The sequence below is a fragment of the Populus euphratica genome, unplaced genomic scaffold (assembly GCF_000495115.2).
Source record: "Populus euphratica unplaced genomic scaffold, PopEup_1.0 scaffold39.1, whole genome shotgun sequence".
Taxonomy (NCBI): Eukaryota; Viridiplantae; Streptophyta; class Magnoliopsida; order Malpighiales; family Salicaceae; genus Populus; species Populus euphratica.
The window spans coordinates 783,342-800,580 of record NW_011499897.1 but is presented as its reverse complement, the minus strand read 5'-3'; the positions used below and the strand labels follow the sequence as shown (position 1 = coordinate 800,580).

General features: G+C 35.6%; 2 protein-coding genes and 1 pseudogene across 4 annotated transcripts; 2 read left to right on the top strand and 1 right to left on the bottom strand.

The window, feature by feature from the left end:
* The first annotated feature begins 206 nt into the window (after positions 1–206).
* On the top strand, positions 207–6,396 carry LOC105132237 (maspardin-like). Of its 3 annotated transcripts, none has more exons than XM_011035597.1 (8): positions 210–593; positions 1,286–1,411; positions 2,513–2,611; positions 3,628–3,770; positions 3,931–4,039; positions 4,894–5,001; positions 5,571–5,711; positions 5,807–6,396. In XM_011035597.1, exons 1-8 carry the CDS (start codon positions 522–524, stop codon positions 6,224–6,226), a joined length of 1,218 nt encoding a protein of 405 aa, XP_011033899.1. In that variant the 5' UTR covers positions 210–521; the 3' UTR covers positions 6,227–6,396. The 3 variants fall into 3 exon arrangements, with proteins under 3 accessions (XP_011033900.1, XP_011033899.1, XP_011033901.1); XM_011035599.1 differs by having other exon boundaries at positions 520–597; XM_011035598.1 differs by lacking the exon at positions 2,513–2,611 and having other exon boundaries at positions 207–593.
* Positions 6,397–7,413: 1,017 nt separating this feature from the next.
* On the bottom strand, positions 7,414–8,289 carry LOC105132236 (probable calcium-binding protein CML13). The gene has a single exon (XM_011035596.1). It carries the CDS (start codon positions 8,158–8,160, stop codon positions 7,717–7,719), a length of 444 nt encoding a protein of 147 aa, XP_011033898.1. The 5' UTR covers positions 8,161–8,289; the 3' UTR covers positions 7,414–7,716.
* Positions 8,290–12,735: 4,446 nt separating this feature from the next.
* LOC105132235 (probable leucine-rich repeat receptor-like protein kinase At5g63930) lies at positions 12,736–16,634 on the top strand (annotated as a pseudogene).
* Positions 16,635–17,239: the final 605 nt, after the last annotated feature.

Genomic DNA, 17,239 nt, shown 5'->3' with positions numbered 1-17,239 from the left:
AAAATATTTATTTTTATAAATAAAAAAATATCAAAAACACTATTTAATTAAGATCTAGAAAGAGGGAGAAAGGGAAAAAAAAAGAACATAAATTAAAAACGAAAATCAGCCCCGTTATTATTTTTATAAAAAAAAATATCCAAGAAAGAGTATTATATTGCTAATTGTATGGCTACGTATTTATGACAAATTTACATTGTGTGTGCGACTGCATTTTACTCTCACGAATGATTTTTTTTATCATGTTGGTGTTGTGGTCCAGAAATTTATCAACACCTGAGCTTTAAATATTTTCAGCTCAAATTTTAGATTTTCTTTTTCAAGTTTAAATCTTTTTTAAAATCCTTGAAAAGACCATGACAGGTTATAATTATGCAGTCATCTGATGAAATAATTGACCCCCTGTGTCAAATTTTTAATTTAAGCTGTGAGACGAAAGCAAAAGCTCTGGCCTGCAACTGGAAAATCAAAAGGTGGCCTTGACTGATCTAAATTATCCCACCCTATCTATTCTATATACAATGAAAGGCGTCTTCTCGGCGCCCGGTGATTATATTCATTTCAAGTCGCAAGTCCCTCTCCACAAGATTCCCGTAGGTTTCTCTCTCTCTCGCTTTTTATTATGAATTGAATCATGGGTTTTATGTTTTACTTTTACCCTTTGTATTTGTTTTATTTTCTAGAATGATTTGGTCTCCCCTGTCCGAGAGTCGATCATCGGATGATGTCTCCGTTTCATGTTCTTTCTTGATCTGGGTTTTTTTGATTTGGAATTTTACTTTTTAGCTCTTACTCAGGTTACTTGTTTGTGCTCCTGCTTTACTTACAAGCTCCTGTTTTGAGTCAATGCTCAGGCTTTCATTTGAATTTTATTCTATTATCGTGGTTCGTTTTGAATTCTCAATCTAAAATGGGTTGAATAATTTATTTATTTTTAAATTGTTCGTAAGTTTCAAAATGTAATTGATCGAGGGTTACACTCTGTATCTTCAATTTGTGTAGTACTTGAATCACTCAAGTTTTGCCCCTACTGATATTTAATTTCATCCCTTAGCTTCCCCGTACTATTTTTCTGCTAGGTTTTAACAGATGAGTTGGTCTTTTATTATTTTTTTATGTGCGAAGCTTCAAACGATGGGGCGTCGATTTAATCGACGAGATCACGATTGTTGTTCTTTTATTTTGTTATTCTTTTTTCTTGAAGCACAAAGAAGTGGCTGGATGGTTTCCCTCTCTGCTATCATTCTTTTCATTTTCTGTCTCCTTCATTTGAATTTCTTTTTAGATCGGGACAAAGCAGTGGAGATACTATGATTTTGGTCCCAAAGCGGTTCCTCCACTTATTTGTCTTCCTGGAATAGCAGGGACGGCAGATGTTTACTATAAGCAGATCATGTCATTGTCCATGAAGGTAATTTGTTGGATATCATAGTTTCTTAGATACAAGGGATTCAAACTTTTCTCTTTGTTTCTTGCACTTTCAATTGAATCTGTTGAGGTCAGTTTTTCATTTTCACATTGCACTGAAGGAGATCTACAGGCTTGGTCTCGGACTCCCCAGTTTTTCATGTTCATATCCTGAAGGATAGATTTATGATGGTGGACCTAATGCTAGATAAGTTATATTCTTTCAGTTTCAGGGCTTTTATGTCCTAAAGAGAATAGAAGAAAAAAGGTAAAAATAATGTTAAACTGCTGTTTACAAGGGTTTACTATTTACAGTAATCTAGAGTGGATTTACTAGGAAGTTTGTTGTTCAACATTTGAATAGAAAGAGGTGCTGGGTTTGTCATTCTTGTGTTTTCCTTAACTGGGATCCTTAAAGCTCATTGTTTTGGAGCAAAGTTTACTTTTCCCTATTGCTGGTGTGGGGGCTTGTAAAACAAGCTTTATTGGGGACTTTGCTAAATTTTAACAGTATGTGAATGAGTCTGCTTTTTTGTAGCTGCAAACAGATGCAAAAATTCAAAACCTTTCTCTACATATTGAGTTTTAGCTGTTTAAAAAATTATATTAATGTCAACTCACTTGGCACTCTGTGTTGAGCATGATCTCCAAGCTTCAACTGTTATGATGCATTTGTCTCCGTCAATCATTTCCTCCTTTCATCCAGTCTGATTCACCATGTCAGATTTAAATCCTGGTTGATTTTATTTGATAGAGAGTCGGAGAACAATCCATACTTCAGTAGAACCTAAATTCCTAACTATAGAAATTTGTCAAACCCTGAATTGGAGAAACTGAGGTTGCAATTTGTTGTTAGGCTGTTTTGAATGTCATATTTTTTTCATTTCCTCTATCTTTATATGATTTGGAACTTTATTTTTTAAAAGTTGAATGGTTTCGTTAATTGAAGTACACGTGACTGCTTTGGCTGCTGTCCTTTCTTGTGGAAATTAAACTTCTCGGTCTGTTGCCATAAATATTACTTGTTTAGAGTTTTGTCCTCTCCTTTCTGTTGTGGCCAGTTATCATATTGAGGTTGTGTAGCATGACTTCTGTGAATTTTCAGGGGTACCGAGTTATTTCTGTTGATATTCCACGCGTGTGGAATCATCATGAGTGGATCCAAGCATTTGAAAAGTTTTTGGATGTCATTGATGTTCATCATGTAAGAACCTTCATTTGCTTGTGGCTTATAATTATATAAAATAATGTTGCAGGAAACCAAATTACTGCTTGTTTGGTGCACCTTTTATTGAATTCCAAAGTGGTACTTTTGCTATAGAAGCTGTCTTTGCATTTCATGAGGCTTTAATTCCCTTGGCGCTTCAAATATTGGAAGGAATACCCTTTGAACAGCCAGCAATATTATGTGTTTTTCCTTTTAATTTTAGTAAAGAGTAGCATTGCCACTTTGCCTCGGTGGTAAAGATTTGTTGACAGATACCAGTTTAAGAATCTGTTATGAAGCTGTTCATTATGGCTTCATATTCTTCATTTTTAATTTACCAAAGAGAACTTTGGTGTTAAGGAATCAGGGCCTTTATTGAAGACTATATGAAGCTTGTTAGGTTCAGCAAACAACAACAGAAGCAATCCCTTTTCAGTTGGCTGAGTGGTTATATATGTTGGCTGTACAGTGCAAAGTCAGGAAGTAATAACTTTAAGCTGGTATCACTTCAAAACACATGAGTTTCACCTTTTCCCTGGTCATAGTAACCAGCGAGTCTTCATTTATGTCCATATGATATCTGTAGATAATTTAATGTTACTGAATTCAGCTGTACAGTTTTTCAGCAAGATTTACTTGTTCCAGCTGCAGATTTTACATGCGGGGAACAAAAAACAATGATCTTTGTGGCTGAAAATGTTGAGCATGAATTTAGATCGTGTTCAACTCAATTAGTAGTAGAGGAGTGGGGTTTGATCTTTTTTTCTTGTCCACTATCCAGTCAAGTTGTTACAAATATTACTTGTAGGTTGAAGAATAACTGGTTGCAGGTGTGCGGTTCAGTTGAGCCTACCACATAAGGAGAACACCTCAGTAGGATTCATAAAGCAATTTGCTAACTGTAATAATAGCTTATATCTTAAACTGGAACTGTTTGAATTTCTTTTTTCAGTGCATATCTTTGTAGCTTTACTCGGCCTTTTGCTTTTGTTACTGATTGTCTTTTCTTACAGATACATCTTTATGGAACATCTTTAGGGGGCTTCTTAGCTCAGCTTTTTGCACAGCATCGTCCAAGGCGAGTGAGATCATTGATACTGTCAAACACCTTTTTGAAGACTTGCAGTTTTGCATCTGCCATGCCGTGGGCTCCTGTGTAAGTGGTCATCATGTTTCCTTTTTTACTCTCTCTTTTTTTTTAAACTGCATTAAATTTTTCAGAGTTGTATCAGTACTTTTACCTGATGTGCTCTTTGCAATCATGTGTTAACTTTGCGCTCTCCAAAATATTATTAATTTTTGTATTGTTTCTGCAGTGTAAGTTGGACCCCATCTTTTCTTCTGAAAAGATATGTCTTAACTGGAATTCGCGATGGTCCTCATGAACCATTTATTGCAGATTCAGTGGATTTTGTTGTTTCTCAGGTAGAGTCTTTGAAGCCCATCTCTGATCTCACTTATCCTGGTGCATCTATGATGCCATGAAACAATCTCTGTAGATTAATTGAAGTTTTATTAGTTCTAGAAGCAACTCTAGAATTTTATGTAAATTTCATCTGATAAGATGGTTCCTATGTTGAGTAGCCTCAACAACCACTTTCTTTTGCATGTGCGTGCAGGAGGAGGGGTGGAAACTTTGATTATAATTTGTCTCACAGCTTTGATTATAATCTCTCAACCAATCTGCTTGTACCTTTTTAGCTGGCAGTTGCTGTAGGGTTGACTTAAGTTTTTTCAAGACCAAGGTTTCTTGTCCATAACGTGGATAAATAGTTTGTAGTTAACTTGATTTGTGCATTCAATTGTGTTCCATTTATCTTAGCAGCTTCTACTTTTATCTTATTTTGTAACCCTACTATTGTGTAGTGCATCCTGTTTCTGGTTGAATGGGCTTTCTACCCCTTGTTTTCTCCTTTTGAAAGGCTGAGTTGGTGGTAATCACTGTTCTACCTTTCTTTTTCAAATAATAATAAAAATAAATAAACAAATAAATTTACTGTACAGTCTCATTGTTTCTTAAAGACCATCAACAAGAATGAGATAATTTAAAGAAAGAACAAATAATAAATCTACCATGCAGTCTCATCATTTATAGTCCATTAAGAACGATGTGATCATTTATCTTCCATAGAGCAATTTATTCTGCATATCTGTTTTTTGGGCAAACTGTTTGCTGCATTAGAGAACCTGGTTGACTCATTCATTTGTAATGCAGGTTTCTGGTTGACTCATTCATTTGTAATGCAGGTTTCTGGTTGACTCATTCATTTGTAATGCAGGTTGAAACGCTTTCAAGAGATGACTTGGCCTCCAGGTTGACTCTGAATGTTGATGCTGCTTCAGTTGGATCTCTTCTACTTTCAGATTCATGTATCACTATAATGGATGTAAGTTATTTCAAACTTGTCTCTGTATGTGTGGATTGAAAAAATATTTTGTAAAAATAAGTGTGATATATTGACAATATGGAGATTTAATTGTCTGGGAAATAATGTCATGGAAAAAAAATAATCAATCGCAGCCTATATCTTTTGTAATGTTTTTACCAAGCAAACAATATGCTCTTCCATTTAAGACGGATGGATATCAATGCTCATATTCGAGATATGATTCTGAGACAAATAATAGTCCCTTGGCTATGCCTTCTTCAACTTAGTTGCATATTTTATGATCTGACGTTCAGACATTTAGAAACCATGTTGCATGCCAGTATCATACCTTTAATGTCTCTTCAAGTTTTTTTACTTCACTTACTTTTGACTCTTTGAATACTTGAATCTTTGATGATTTGTTATCTTTTTTAATTTACTTTTATGATCTCTGTCATAAGTTGTCACTGATCTTGGATAGATAGCCTACAGATTTAATTGTAACTTGTAACTGAAAGAAGGAAATTAAGAAAAAATTGCTAACTACTCAATATGTTCTTTTGACACGGTTGCCACATTTCTCGAAGACTAATGATTACTGTGCAATTCCTCAACAACTCAAAGATCAGCTGAGTGATAGATATCCTGAAGCACGGTGTGCTCACTTGAAGAGTGGAGGTGACTTCCCATTTCTTTCACGCCCAGATGAAGTTAACTTGCATCTTCAGGTTAGCTGATTTCTATATTCGCCAATAGATATGCATTGTTTAATATTATTGCCTCATAAACAGTATGTTTTGATTGGCTATCTCCAATCATGCAGCTACACCTGCGACGAGTTGGGTTAGAAGCCCAGCCAGACATGGTCAGGGGCATCCCAAAGGATGGCGCTGGTGGGAGCCATGGTGAAGAGAAAGATGGTAAAGAAGGTCCAGATGATGAGCCCAAAGATGATGAAGGAAGCTCTGAAGGACAATCCAAGGAAAATCAGTTGTGTCCAGCTCCAGAAAGCTCAGCATCACATACCTCACACGACCAGCTTCTAAGTAATGCACAGCTTTGCCTCATTGCTCCGGGAGACACAATTCATCTCTGTTTTTTTAGAAAACAACACGTCATAGCTATTGAAATCTTTTTGCAATATACTCTGGAAATTTTTTTACGACTTGCTTCCCTCTCGAGGGAAGATGGTGTACATCACTTCATATTTTGGGCAAAAACGCAGATGAACGGTGTGAAATAGACATTTGCACATGGTTGTGTAAAATAATACGAAATTGCTGCAAACTGTAACATTACTTGAGGTTCTTTGTTCAGGCTGAGGACATTTTCTTGCTAAATGTTTTGTAAGTCAATGCGAAGCCTTTGTTTGATGCTTCAAATTAATCGAGTGAATTATTTGTTTATTGTAAATCTCATATTGCAAGTCGGTCATCCATTCAACTGGGATGGCGAGCTAAACCTCATCCTACGAGGGAACGGATGGTCTTTCAAAACCATGATTCCCTTCGGTGCCTAAGCTTCAAGTTGTGTGTAACTTCATAGCACGATTGAAAACTTTGCCAAGGCCCGGGCCAGCTCCTCTTTGCCAGGCCCGGCCGGTATAGAAAGAAATAAACACGATCATCCATTCGAGCTGGCTTTTTAAGGAGAAGACACTAAACAGCACCACATCATGACAAAACGAACCACTTGGAGTCTGGCCACCTAAAACCCCAACATGCTGGATCTAGGGAAGAACAAAGGTTGTCCCAGTTGAAATCAATTACCAGAAAAGACTCAATAACTTACTCTTCCCAATTCTCAAAATAAGTACGCTATGTTCAAAGCCCATTCATATCCCAAAGCTCAGCACAGTCTAATGGAAGCATTCATCGCCCTTCCCACTGCCACCTTGTGTTACCAAGGATACAATTCCTAAACTCAAACCTTTATAACCTAAATTAAACCTGTAACTCGCGAACACACTCGACTTTGCCAAAATCAATTACGCACAAAGTGTAAAACATGGAAAACAAGCACATACAACAACTGTCAACAAGCAGGAGCTTGCAATAGAATTGTTCATTCTATAGCATTAAAACTGGTTTCATCAACCTGACATTATTTATCACAAGTTTTTGGCAGAAACACCGATGATTTATACTAATCCAAACCTATTTTCTCAACCTCAACAGGTCCACATACCCAATCCCATGACCATGCCCATCTTTAAGCACAGAGCTGTAAACCAGGCAAACTAAATAATGGTAGATTTCAATCTCTTTTTTGCTCTTTACAATTTTCCGGTACCGTGTACCAAAAAGCTCTCAAAACCAGGAAATTCATGGACCTGTAAAATCCCTCTCAAATGCTTGACAGGCTCTTCTTCTTCAAAAATCTTCCAGAACCCCAGATTCACAAAATGTTCCTTAAATGCGGACGGAAGAATAGCTAAAAAATAGTTCCTTACAATATATTTCACCCAAATATCTGTAAAAAATTACAGATTCAAGAATAGCATCCACACGCTAACTACAAAAAGAAAATGAAAATTAATTCAACAATTCAGTTATTAAAATAAAAACACCAACACCATCCATTACAAACAAAACCCAGAGCAAACACTACTGCCACCCCCCACCCCCACCCCCCCACAAAAACAAAAAAAAAAAAAAAAAAAACTAGCCACAATTTGCTTCCAAAACAAACGCACAAACACTTACAAATCTTTAAAATTCAAACCATTCACTTTCACTTAGCAACCATTCTAGCAATAAAATCATCGTAACGGATCCTACCATCGGACCCGACATCAACTTCTCGGATCCACTCATCGAACTCCGATACCTCCAATTTCTCTCCAATACTGGTCAAAATATGACGCAGATCCGCAACAGAAACAAACCCTGTGTTATCCTTATCAAGCACTTTGAATGCATCACGTAACTGCCGATCAAACGGCTCAGCTTTCATATGCTTTGCCATTAAATCAAGGAATCTAGGGAAATCAAACGGTGCCGTCAAGTTCTCCTCGGCGATTATGGATTTTAATTGAGCTTGGGTCGGGTTTCCACCGAGAGATCTCATAAGGATCCCCAGTTCCGATGGGGCTATCTTTCCGTCACCGTCTGTGTCGAAAAGCGTGAACGCTTCTTTCATCGATGACACCTGATCGTCGCTCAAATCCTTGCCCATTTTTTTCTGATTCAGGTCGGGTGGTTTTGTTTTTCTCTTTGGATGAGATGCCGTCTCACGGCCTCTTAAAAGTCTCAAACGTTGCTGGGGGAGTTGCTCTTTTTTATTTTCTTGTAATAAAATGAGGGAATGCGTTTTTTTAGTGCTAGACGATGTCGTTTCGAGAAACGTGTCTAAGGACGGACACCGCAGCTTGTTATGTTGTGGTTAGGCAAATTTATTTTCAAGCAAATGATCAAAGAGTGCGTGCAGGATGGTTCAGAATGAGCCCACGACGCAAGAGTCCTGGTAAGAAAGAAATAGTAGATAAACAAAAACCAACCTGGATCTGTCTTGGGCTCAGCTTGCTTGCATGTGCTAAGCAGCCTGAAATGCTAAGTGATTAGCTTCCGTGCGAGAGCCCATGGCAGAGACCTTGCTAGTGGATTCTTGCACTTTCCATGATAGCACTCTCCTTGTGATGCTTTCTTGAGGATTTTTCTTTGAAGATTCTAACCCCTTACTGTCAACAATAACATCATGTAATACCTTGAAAATTCTCAAGTATTAACTTGCAAGACGGCTTTTACTACCCTTTAGTAAAAGCAAACTAAAACTTCCACTTCCTATTCGGCTTAGCAAAAGCCAAATTTGAAGGTCATGCATCACTTTTCATCATCATATACCTTGGTCTTACTAGGAGGAGATCTCAACTTGAAAAGTTGCTTCCTTGGATGAGACCTTTCACTCATATCTAAAAATGTGAGAGATAAAGGTAAAAATCTAGGGCAAAATAGAGGAAAAACAAGAGATCAAAACCAATGAATGTGCATGCAATGTATAGTTCAATAGGTCAAACAAAACGATCAATTTCAAAACAATAGTGAGAGATAGATGTAAAGTTGAATAACAAATCAATATTCGCAGAAAGAAATTGAAATCCAGAGAACCAAATTCAAGTGATTTCCTCATAAATTAATTCAACCAGGAACGACCAGCAATCTTTTCACGTACGTGTACATATTGTCCCATTAGTCATTAATAAATATATATTGCTTCACCACATTTGAAAATTTGAGCTGATTTTCTTCACATATAACCCTTTTCATGCCAACATACTCTAGTGGAGAATGGTCGAGATATTTTTTGAAAAAGCATCATCTATCATTTCAGTGGCATCCTTTTCTTTATCACCATAGACAATCACTAGATTGATAGTCCGTGTAGTCTGAGTTGTATTGCATGTAATATACAAATAAATAAATAAAAATAAATATCTGCTAATATTATTTTATTATAAAAAATTAAATTATTTGAGGGATTGATTTAATCCAACATGATTGATTTAACATATCAAAAGATAATTTGAAGAAGAACATGTGAAAATATAGTTTTACTTAAAATAAATATTTAAACAACATATAAAAATATAGTTTTACTTAAAATAAATATTTTAAATGATATATCTTTTATAAATATTAAAACGACAATATATTAGATCATATTAATTTAAATTAAACTTTTAATCTGTATGTTGGATTATAAAACAATAATAATTTTATAAAAAAAGTAGATCATATTAATTTAAATTAAGCTTTTAATTTGTATGTTGGATTATAAAACAATAATAACTTTATAAAAATAAATTATAAAATTTAATTTTTAATAAATCTAATATAAAAAAATAAATTTTTTAAAAAAAATCAAATTATAAAGTTGACAACCAAGTTGTTTTTACTGCAATTAAGGATCTAATCCGAGAACTTTCTCTTTAATGCAGATCTTCTTTATGTTGTTCAATAGCTTTGCCCCACCTAGTTATCAAATCTAACCAATACTGTTTCAAAGTGTAATGGTCTCTATTATGGGTTTTTGTTTTATTAATTAGAATTTGTCCTAAAGAGATTCTTCAGCAAAGCAAAAGCTTAATTAGTATTAAACCAGTCAAACAATAACTTCTTTTTCTATCTTGTATAGAAGTTTAACTCTGCAATGGAATCCAAAGTGGTATCTTCTCCTAATGCATTAAACTAAACCATGAAAAACACAGTACTCGGACGTGCTGAGGATACAGCAAAATTCCTGGCTTCTTGCTAGAGCATATGTGGACGGGAACCTCATGATCAGAAAGTTTAAGACTGTCCTACTAAACAGTATCCTTACTATGTTCAAGGATTTGTGGATGTTTCGATTGCCATTTTTGTTTTCTTTCTAGTTTAGGAGGGCAGTTTTCAAGAGGCCTGGGTGCCTGGAACATTCAAAAGAGGCCTGGTCGAAGCGCCAAATATCTTGATTTCTTTTTTTGCACCAAAGGGTGTTGGCAACGTGTTATGTTTTTTGTTTTTTTAAATAGATGACATGTTGGTTTTTATTTACCACCAAAAAATCATTAAAAAATTGAGATATGAATATTTTATGTATAAAAATTCATTTTTTAATTAATATTTTAACCTAAAATATTTTTAAAATCTTGATAAACTTATTTATAGTCACAAATAATTTTTAAATTAGTCTAAAATTAACTTAAATTAAAAAAACAAACTTGTTAAGCTTAAATATGTTATCTCAAGTGATGGAAAGGCTAAAAAATAAATAGAACTTATCTTGTCGAATAAAATTAATATATTTCGTGGTTGAAATTGATGTTAATAGAGACTTTTCTTCTCTTTTTTTTTCTCATTTAAAACTCAAAAATTAAAAAAAATTATTGATATAAAAATTAATATATTTTGTGGTTGAAATTGATGTTAATAGAGACTTTTCTTCTCTTTTTTTTTCTCATTTAAAACTCAAAAATTAAAAAAAATAAAATTTTATATCTAAATTATTTTTTTCAAAGATTGAAGGTACCAAAATTTTATCAATTAAAAAGTAGGGAAATCCAGAGTGAACCTCTTGCACCGCTTTAGAAACTGCCATCCATTTCCCCTCTTCTCTTTTTTCCACTTTGGTCTTTGGCATTGAATCTTGCCTTTTCTTAACAAATTCATGACCATCAATTTGGCACAATAAAGGCAAAATAACAGCGTAAAGCTCGAGTGAAAACCTCATGCCTTTTTTTTTTTGTAATTTTATAATATTAGGAGTCCAACATTAGCCTCAATGCCTCTAATCATATTTTTTCCATAGGGTATTTGAATGGCAAATCCATATATCATTCAGATTGGATTTTGTCCATTACATTTTCAGCAACTTATCTTCAGCGGTAAACTTCATAATTCATTTAAATGTTTCCCCTTGTTCTCTCTCTCTCTCTCTCTCTCTCTCTCTCTCTCTCTCTCTCTCTCTCTCTCTCTCTCTCTCTCTCTCTCTCTATATATATATATATATATATATATATTAACAACCATGGGTTTCTTTTTAATAAGAGCATTTTCAATGGCAAAAGCCATTTGAAAGAGTCGGATTATCAATTTATTATTTTGCATAATGTTGTCAGCTTTTTTCTTCAATTGGTTCTCCAATTTAAAAAGGTATTTTGTAAGTGTTTGAAAGTACATTAATTTTTTATTTTGGATGCCTTTCACTTAAAAAGATATTAAATTAATTTTTTAATATTTTTTGATAAATTTGATGTACTGATATAAAAATTAAAAAATTATTTGAATATATTTTTAAACAAAAATAAATATTTTACACAATCGTATCAAATACATAAATTTATAAATTATTTTGTATTTTTTTATAGAATGTGTGAAGAGAGAGGGAAAGTTTAGAGAGAAAAAAGGTGGTTAAAATCTTCTCTTTATTTTACGGTTTTCTTTAAAAAAAACATATAGTGATGCCTTTTTAATTTTGACAAAAAGGGCTTTAGCATCCCATGTAGCTATGTTCTTGGAGACCCAAAATCAATAGAAAAAAAACCTATTTTAGTAGTTATTATTTTTTGGTTTTCTATATAGCTAAACTATTTTAGTAGTTATTATTATTTTTTGGTTTTCTATATAGCTATCCAATTGAAAATACCCAAAAATTGTCCCTAAGGAAACCTCTAGTTCATAAAAAAAAGAAGAAGAAGAAGAAGAGGGAAACCCTAGGGATGAATCTTGAAATTTTAATGTGTACCAGATGTATCATTTATTGTACGTCATCAGCATATTTCTTTTGCTCATCTTTGTCTCATGGAATTTTCGTGCATGAGTATGAACTGACCATGATGGATCACAGTGTACTGTTCCTTTAAAATCCAATGTAGAAAAATATTCAATTGGTCGGAGCTATCAGAGTCCATTGTCACCCTATCTTCACCCTCTTTAGCCAGCTGACAGACATTAAATTCCGAATGTGAAAGTCTTTCAGAAAAGTCGTTACTAATTGCGCTCCTTGTTTCATTTCAAACAGTTCCCCCACCCCCCACAACACCCCCCACCCCCGGGGCAGTTTCTGACTCACTCACTGCTGTTCATTTAACTAGCCCCCAGCAAAAATTCTGCACAGGCTTGAATTTTGGGAAAGAAAGAGAATTGTGTGTCTGCTATCTGCCATCTCTATTTCTCTTGGAGTTCCGAAACAAGTATAGAAGAATTCTAGAGATACCAGGAAAGAGATCAAGAAGTCAAGAAATCACCAAGAATCCAAGAGAGAGAGAGAGTGACTGACTACTTCGAGGTTCTCTCACCTTTTAGCTTGCAATGTCAAATTTGAGAGGGGGGATTTGTCATTTGAGAGCATAACAGAAAAGAGAATATACAGTCTTTTGCAAAACCTCCAAGGAGCTAGAGAGAATCTAGTCTATACGTACAAATGGGATTTTTTACCGTTATTTACAATTTCCCAGGGAGAGAACAAGAGCCATGAAGCGATTTGAGACAGAAACAAAGATGGGTTCTTTTTGTTCTCTCTCTTCTTTTATTCTATCTCTTGCACTGTTAACTCTACAACAAGTTTCTGGAAACTATACAGAGCTTCAAGCTTTAATGGAGCTAAAGTCTGCTTTAGACCCAACAAATAAGTATTTGAAGTCATGGACTAGTGATGGGGATCCATGCAGTGGCTTATTTGAGGGTGTGGCGTGCAATGAGCATGGTAATGTGGCTAACATTTCATTGCAGGGAAAGGGACTGTCCGGTACATTATCTCCTGCAGTGGCAGAACTGAAAAGCTTGTCTGGTCTGTACTTGCATTATAATTCATTGTCTGGAGAGATACCAAAGGAGATTGCTGATTTGACTGAGCTATCAGATCTTTATCTCGATGTGAATAATATTTCTGGGAGTATTCCTCCTGAGATTGGTAACATGGCTTCTCTACAAGGTTGGTTTCAATGTGAATAATATTTAATTTGTTGAAAGAATTTCAGCTTGATTAGTCGAAGAATTAGTAGGTCTCTATATTTCTGTCCTGTTTCTTTTCTTCTTCTTTTTTGTGCTTTTTACACACAAACTCGTTACCTTGTAAAAATCGAGTAAATGGTATCTCATACGTGAGATGCAGAAGAGAGAAAATTTAATTTAGCTTGCAAATTTCTGGGCTCTATAATCTGAATTAGTGTGACTCCATGTCTTTGATCATGAAAGAAAGTAAGCACTCATTTCTTCGGTTGATTGGTATGTCAAAAAGAAGAAATTGAAAGAAGCAATGCTACAATTAAGCAGAAATTATTGTGTTTTGGCAGAGTAGTTTTATGGAGAAGATTAAAAGTTAGCTCACCTGGCTCATCTTTTATTAAACACGCACCCTGTTTGTACTCCTTTGGGAATTAGACATTTATGGAAAAAGAACTGTTCTAAGAATAGATAATTTGAAAGCTTGCTAATAGAAATTATTAAGATATTGCATTTGACACAACTGAGTGGGATTTCTTAGATGATCGTCTTCCAGTTCACCAAAGTGATCAATCGATAAGCCATACTCTAACTTTCGTTTTCTCACATTTTATCAAAAAACAACCATACCACTAGATTTGGCTGTCAATATTGTGTACCTAGTAGTCAAAATCAATGGCGTAGAACAATCTTAATTGCTGCTCATGTTTTAAGATGGCCGTGCTCATCTCATTTGTTTCAGTTTTGATTAATTGGATATTTCTTTATTTTGTAGTTTTAGAGCTATGCTGTAACCAGCTTGCAGGGAACATACCACCAGAGATGGGGTCCTTGAAGAGGCTAAGCGTCCTGGCATTGCAGTATAATAGACTAACTGATCAAATTCCTGCCAGCTTAGGGACCTTGGGAATGTTGAAAATGCTTTATATGAGTTCTAATCACTTGTCAGGGTCAATTCCTCAAGGAATAGCTAACATTCCACAGATGGAAGTGCTGGATGTCCGAAACAACTCTCTTTCTGGAATTGTCCCTTCTGGTAAGCATATTTGTCTAACCTTTGAGTAGTTATGCTTTCAGAACTTTACTTCTGGAATTTTTTTTTATTTCTCATGTGTCTCATCTTCCAAGTAATAACCAATGGCATTCTGTATGCATTTTCGTTCCTCGTCTTCTTTTGTTATGCATATTGAGCTAGACTGATTTTGTTTTTAACGATAATTGAAAATGAAGCTTTGAAGAGATTAAATGGAGGATTTCAGTTCGAGAACAACCCAGGTTTATGTGGAACTGGATTTCCTCTATTGAGAGCTTGCAATGCTGTTTTTGATATCAACCAAGTTGGCCCCTTGGGACCTATTGCAAATAATACTACTCAAAAAGTGATCCCCCAGTCAGAAATTCTTCAGGCACATTGCAACCAAACCCATTGTTCAAATTCATCAAAAGTTCCACTGGCTGCCATTGTTGCTGGGGTTATTACAGTCACTGTCACGTTGATGGGTGCTGGATTTCTGATCATTTTCCTCTATCGCCGGAAGAAACAAAAGATTGGGAATACATCTGATTTTTCTGAAGGGCGGCTAAGCACTCACAGGGCTAAGGAGTTCCACAGGGCTGGTGCCTCTCCACTTGTAAGTCTTGAGTATTCTAATGCGTGGGACCCATTAGGTGACAGTCGAAATGGCATTGAAATCTCTGGAGAGAATCTCAATAACTTTAGATTCAACCTGGAGGAGATCGAGTATGCTACCCAGTGCTTTTCTGAGGTGAAAGTACTGGGAAAGAGCAGCTTCTCGACTGTCTACAAAGGAATTCTCAGTGATGGTTCTCTTGTAGCTATTAGAAGCATCAATTTAACCAGCTGTAAACCTGAAGAAGCTGAGTTTGTGAAAGGTTTAGACATGCTAACATCCTTGAGACATAATAACCTTACTCGGCTGCGAGGTTTTTGCTGCTCCAGGGGCAGGGGTGAATGTTTTCTTATCTATGATTTTGCTTCCAGGGGAGATCTGTCAAGATATCTTGATTTAGAAGATGGAAGTAATCAAGTTCTTGACTGGCCTACAAGAGTTTATATTATCAATGGCATAGCGAAAGGTCAGTTTTATTTTCATTTTCTGCTGCTACTCGTTATTCAATTTGATTTCTACAGTATTCTGCCTCAAAAGCTGCAGTGAGTCAGAAATTTAGGTGGATAGAAGAAATGCTTAGTAGATGAAAAGGTGCAATGGAAAATATTGACATTCATGTTTCCATTTCTAATTTATGTTGCCTTGTTCAATTGTGAAAACTTAGGTTTCTGCATCTTCCCATTAAAGGTTGGCCTTAAAATATTAAACCAAAGCTTGAATTTTGTTCTGCAGATTCAAATGAAATGCCACATGGGATATAAGATTAAAATTCCTTCCAACTTTGAGTTTCTAGACACTTATTCTGTCCTTTATTTTCGTTCAGGTATTAGATATTTGCACAGCAGTGAAGAGAACAAACCTATCACGATTCATCGAAGAATATCTGTTGAGAAAGTCCTCCTTGACCAGCAGTTCAACCCATTAATCGCAGACTCTGGCCTCGCCAAGCTTCTGGCAGATGACATTGTCTTCTCAACTATCAAAATCAGTGCTGCCATGGGATACCTAGCTCCAGAATATGTAACTACAGGGCTTTTTACGGAAAAGAGTGATATATATGCATTTGGAGTGATCATCCTCCAAATCCTATCCGGTAAACAGATGCTGTACTCCAAATCAATGCGATTGGCAGCTGCATGTTGCATGTACGATGACTTCGTTGACACGAGTCTCCAAGGAAACTTCTCTGAATCTGAGGCAGCTAAGCTGGCAAAAATTGCACTGGCTTGCACTGACGAGCTCCCTGACCATAGGCCGACCATGAAGGAAGTGATTCAAGAGCTGAACCTAAGCAATGCTGGTTCTTAACGGCCATGTTTCTGTATAACACAGAAATTGCTCTATCATGTGACCAAGGAGACCTTAACAGCGCAGCTCCTGTGAATACTGCCGATATTGCACTTTGTCCTTTGATTGGATACGAATGCGTACCGGAAATCAGAAAAGATGGTTCCCTGTAAAGATGGAGGTGGTTGATGAGAGTCTCTCCAAAAATTCCTGTAATTTTAAACCTGATAATTTCTTCTTTTTTTTAATTTACCTCTCTAAGAAGCTGTTATAGCGCCTTGTAAACTACATCTTTGGAAAAGAGTATTTTGTTTGAGTATATCTCCCAGCTTTTTTCTATTGTAAGTGAATATGCTATGTAGTTAATTGATTGATTATATATAGCATTAATTTTTTTTCATGTAAAATATATTTATTATTAATAATTTCAAATCTGTCAAATAAGATCATTAAAACTCTTTTTAAAAAATTAAATTTACTGTTTTTACTGTATATATCTGTTTTAAAAACCCATCACCTAAAACAACCAGCTTCTTCTCTGGTCCAATGCGAAAAGAATGTCGAGCTTGGCCTCAATTAGCACAACATCCCCAGCTCAAGAAACGACACCTCCGTTATCAGCAACCACTTCCTTGTACCCATCCAATATTCCTACCTTACTGGCCTTCGCGAGTCGCTCTATGTCCTTGAGGACTGCGTTTTTCAAAACAATACTGACAACTGCAGAGAAATAATTAAGAAACTCGATCCACCCTTCAAGAACAATATGCTTAGGTTTCGTTCGGTCCACCCTTGCATTGGTTTGCAAATCTGCATTAATTTACGATCCTTTGTAGCTGTTACCTGGCTGTTTTTAGAGGGTTTTTATGTGTGGTTTTTGGCGACGGGCAAATCAAATTGATTTATGGCTGAAGAAAG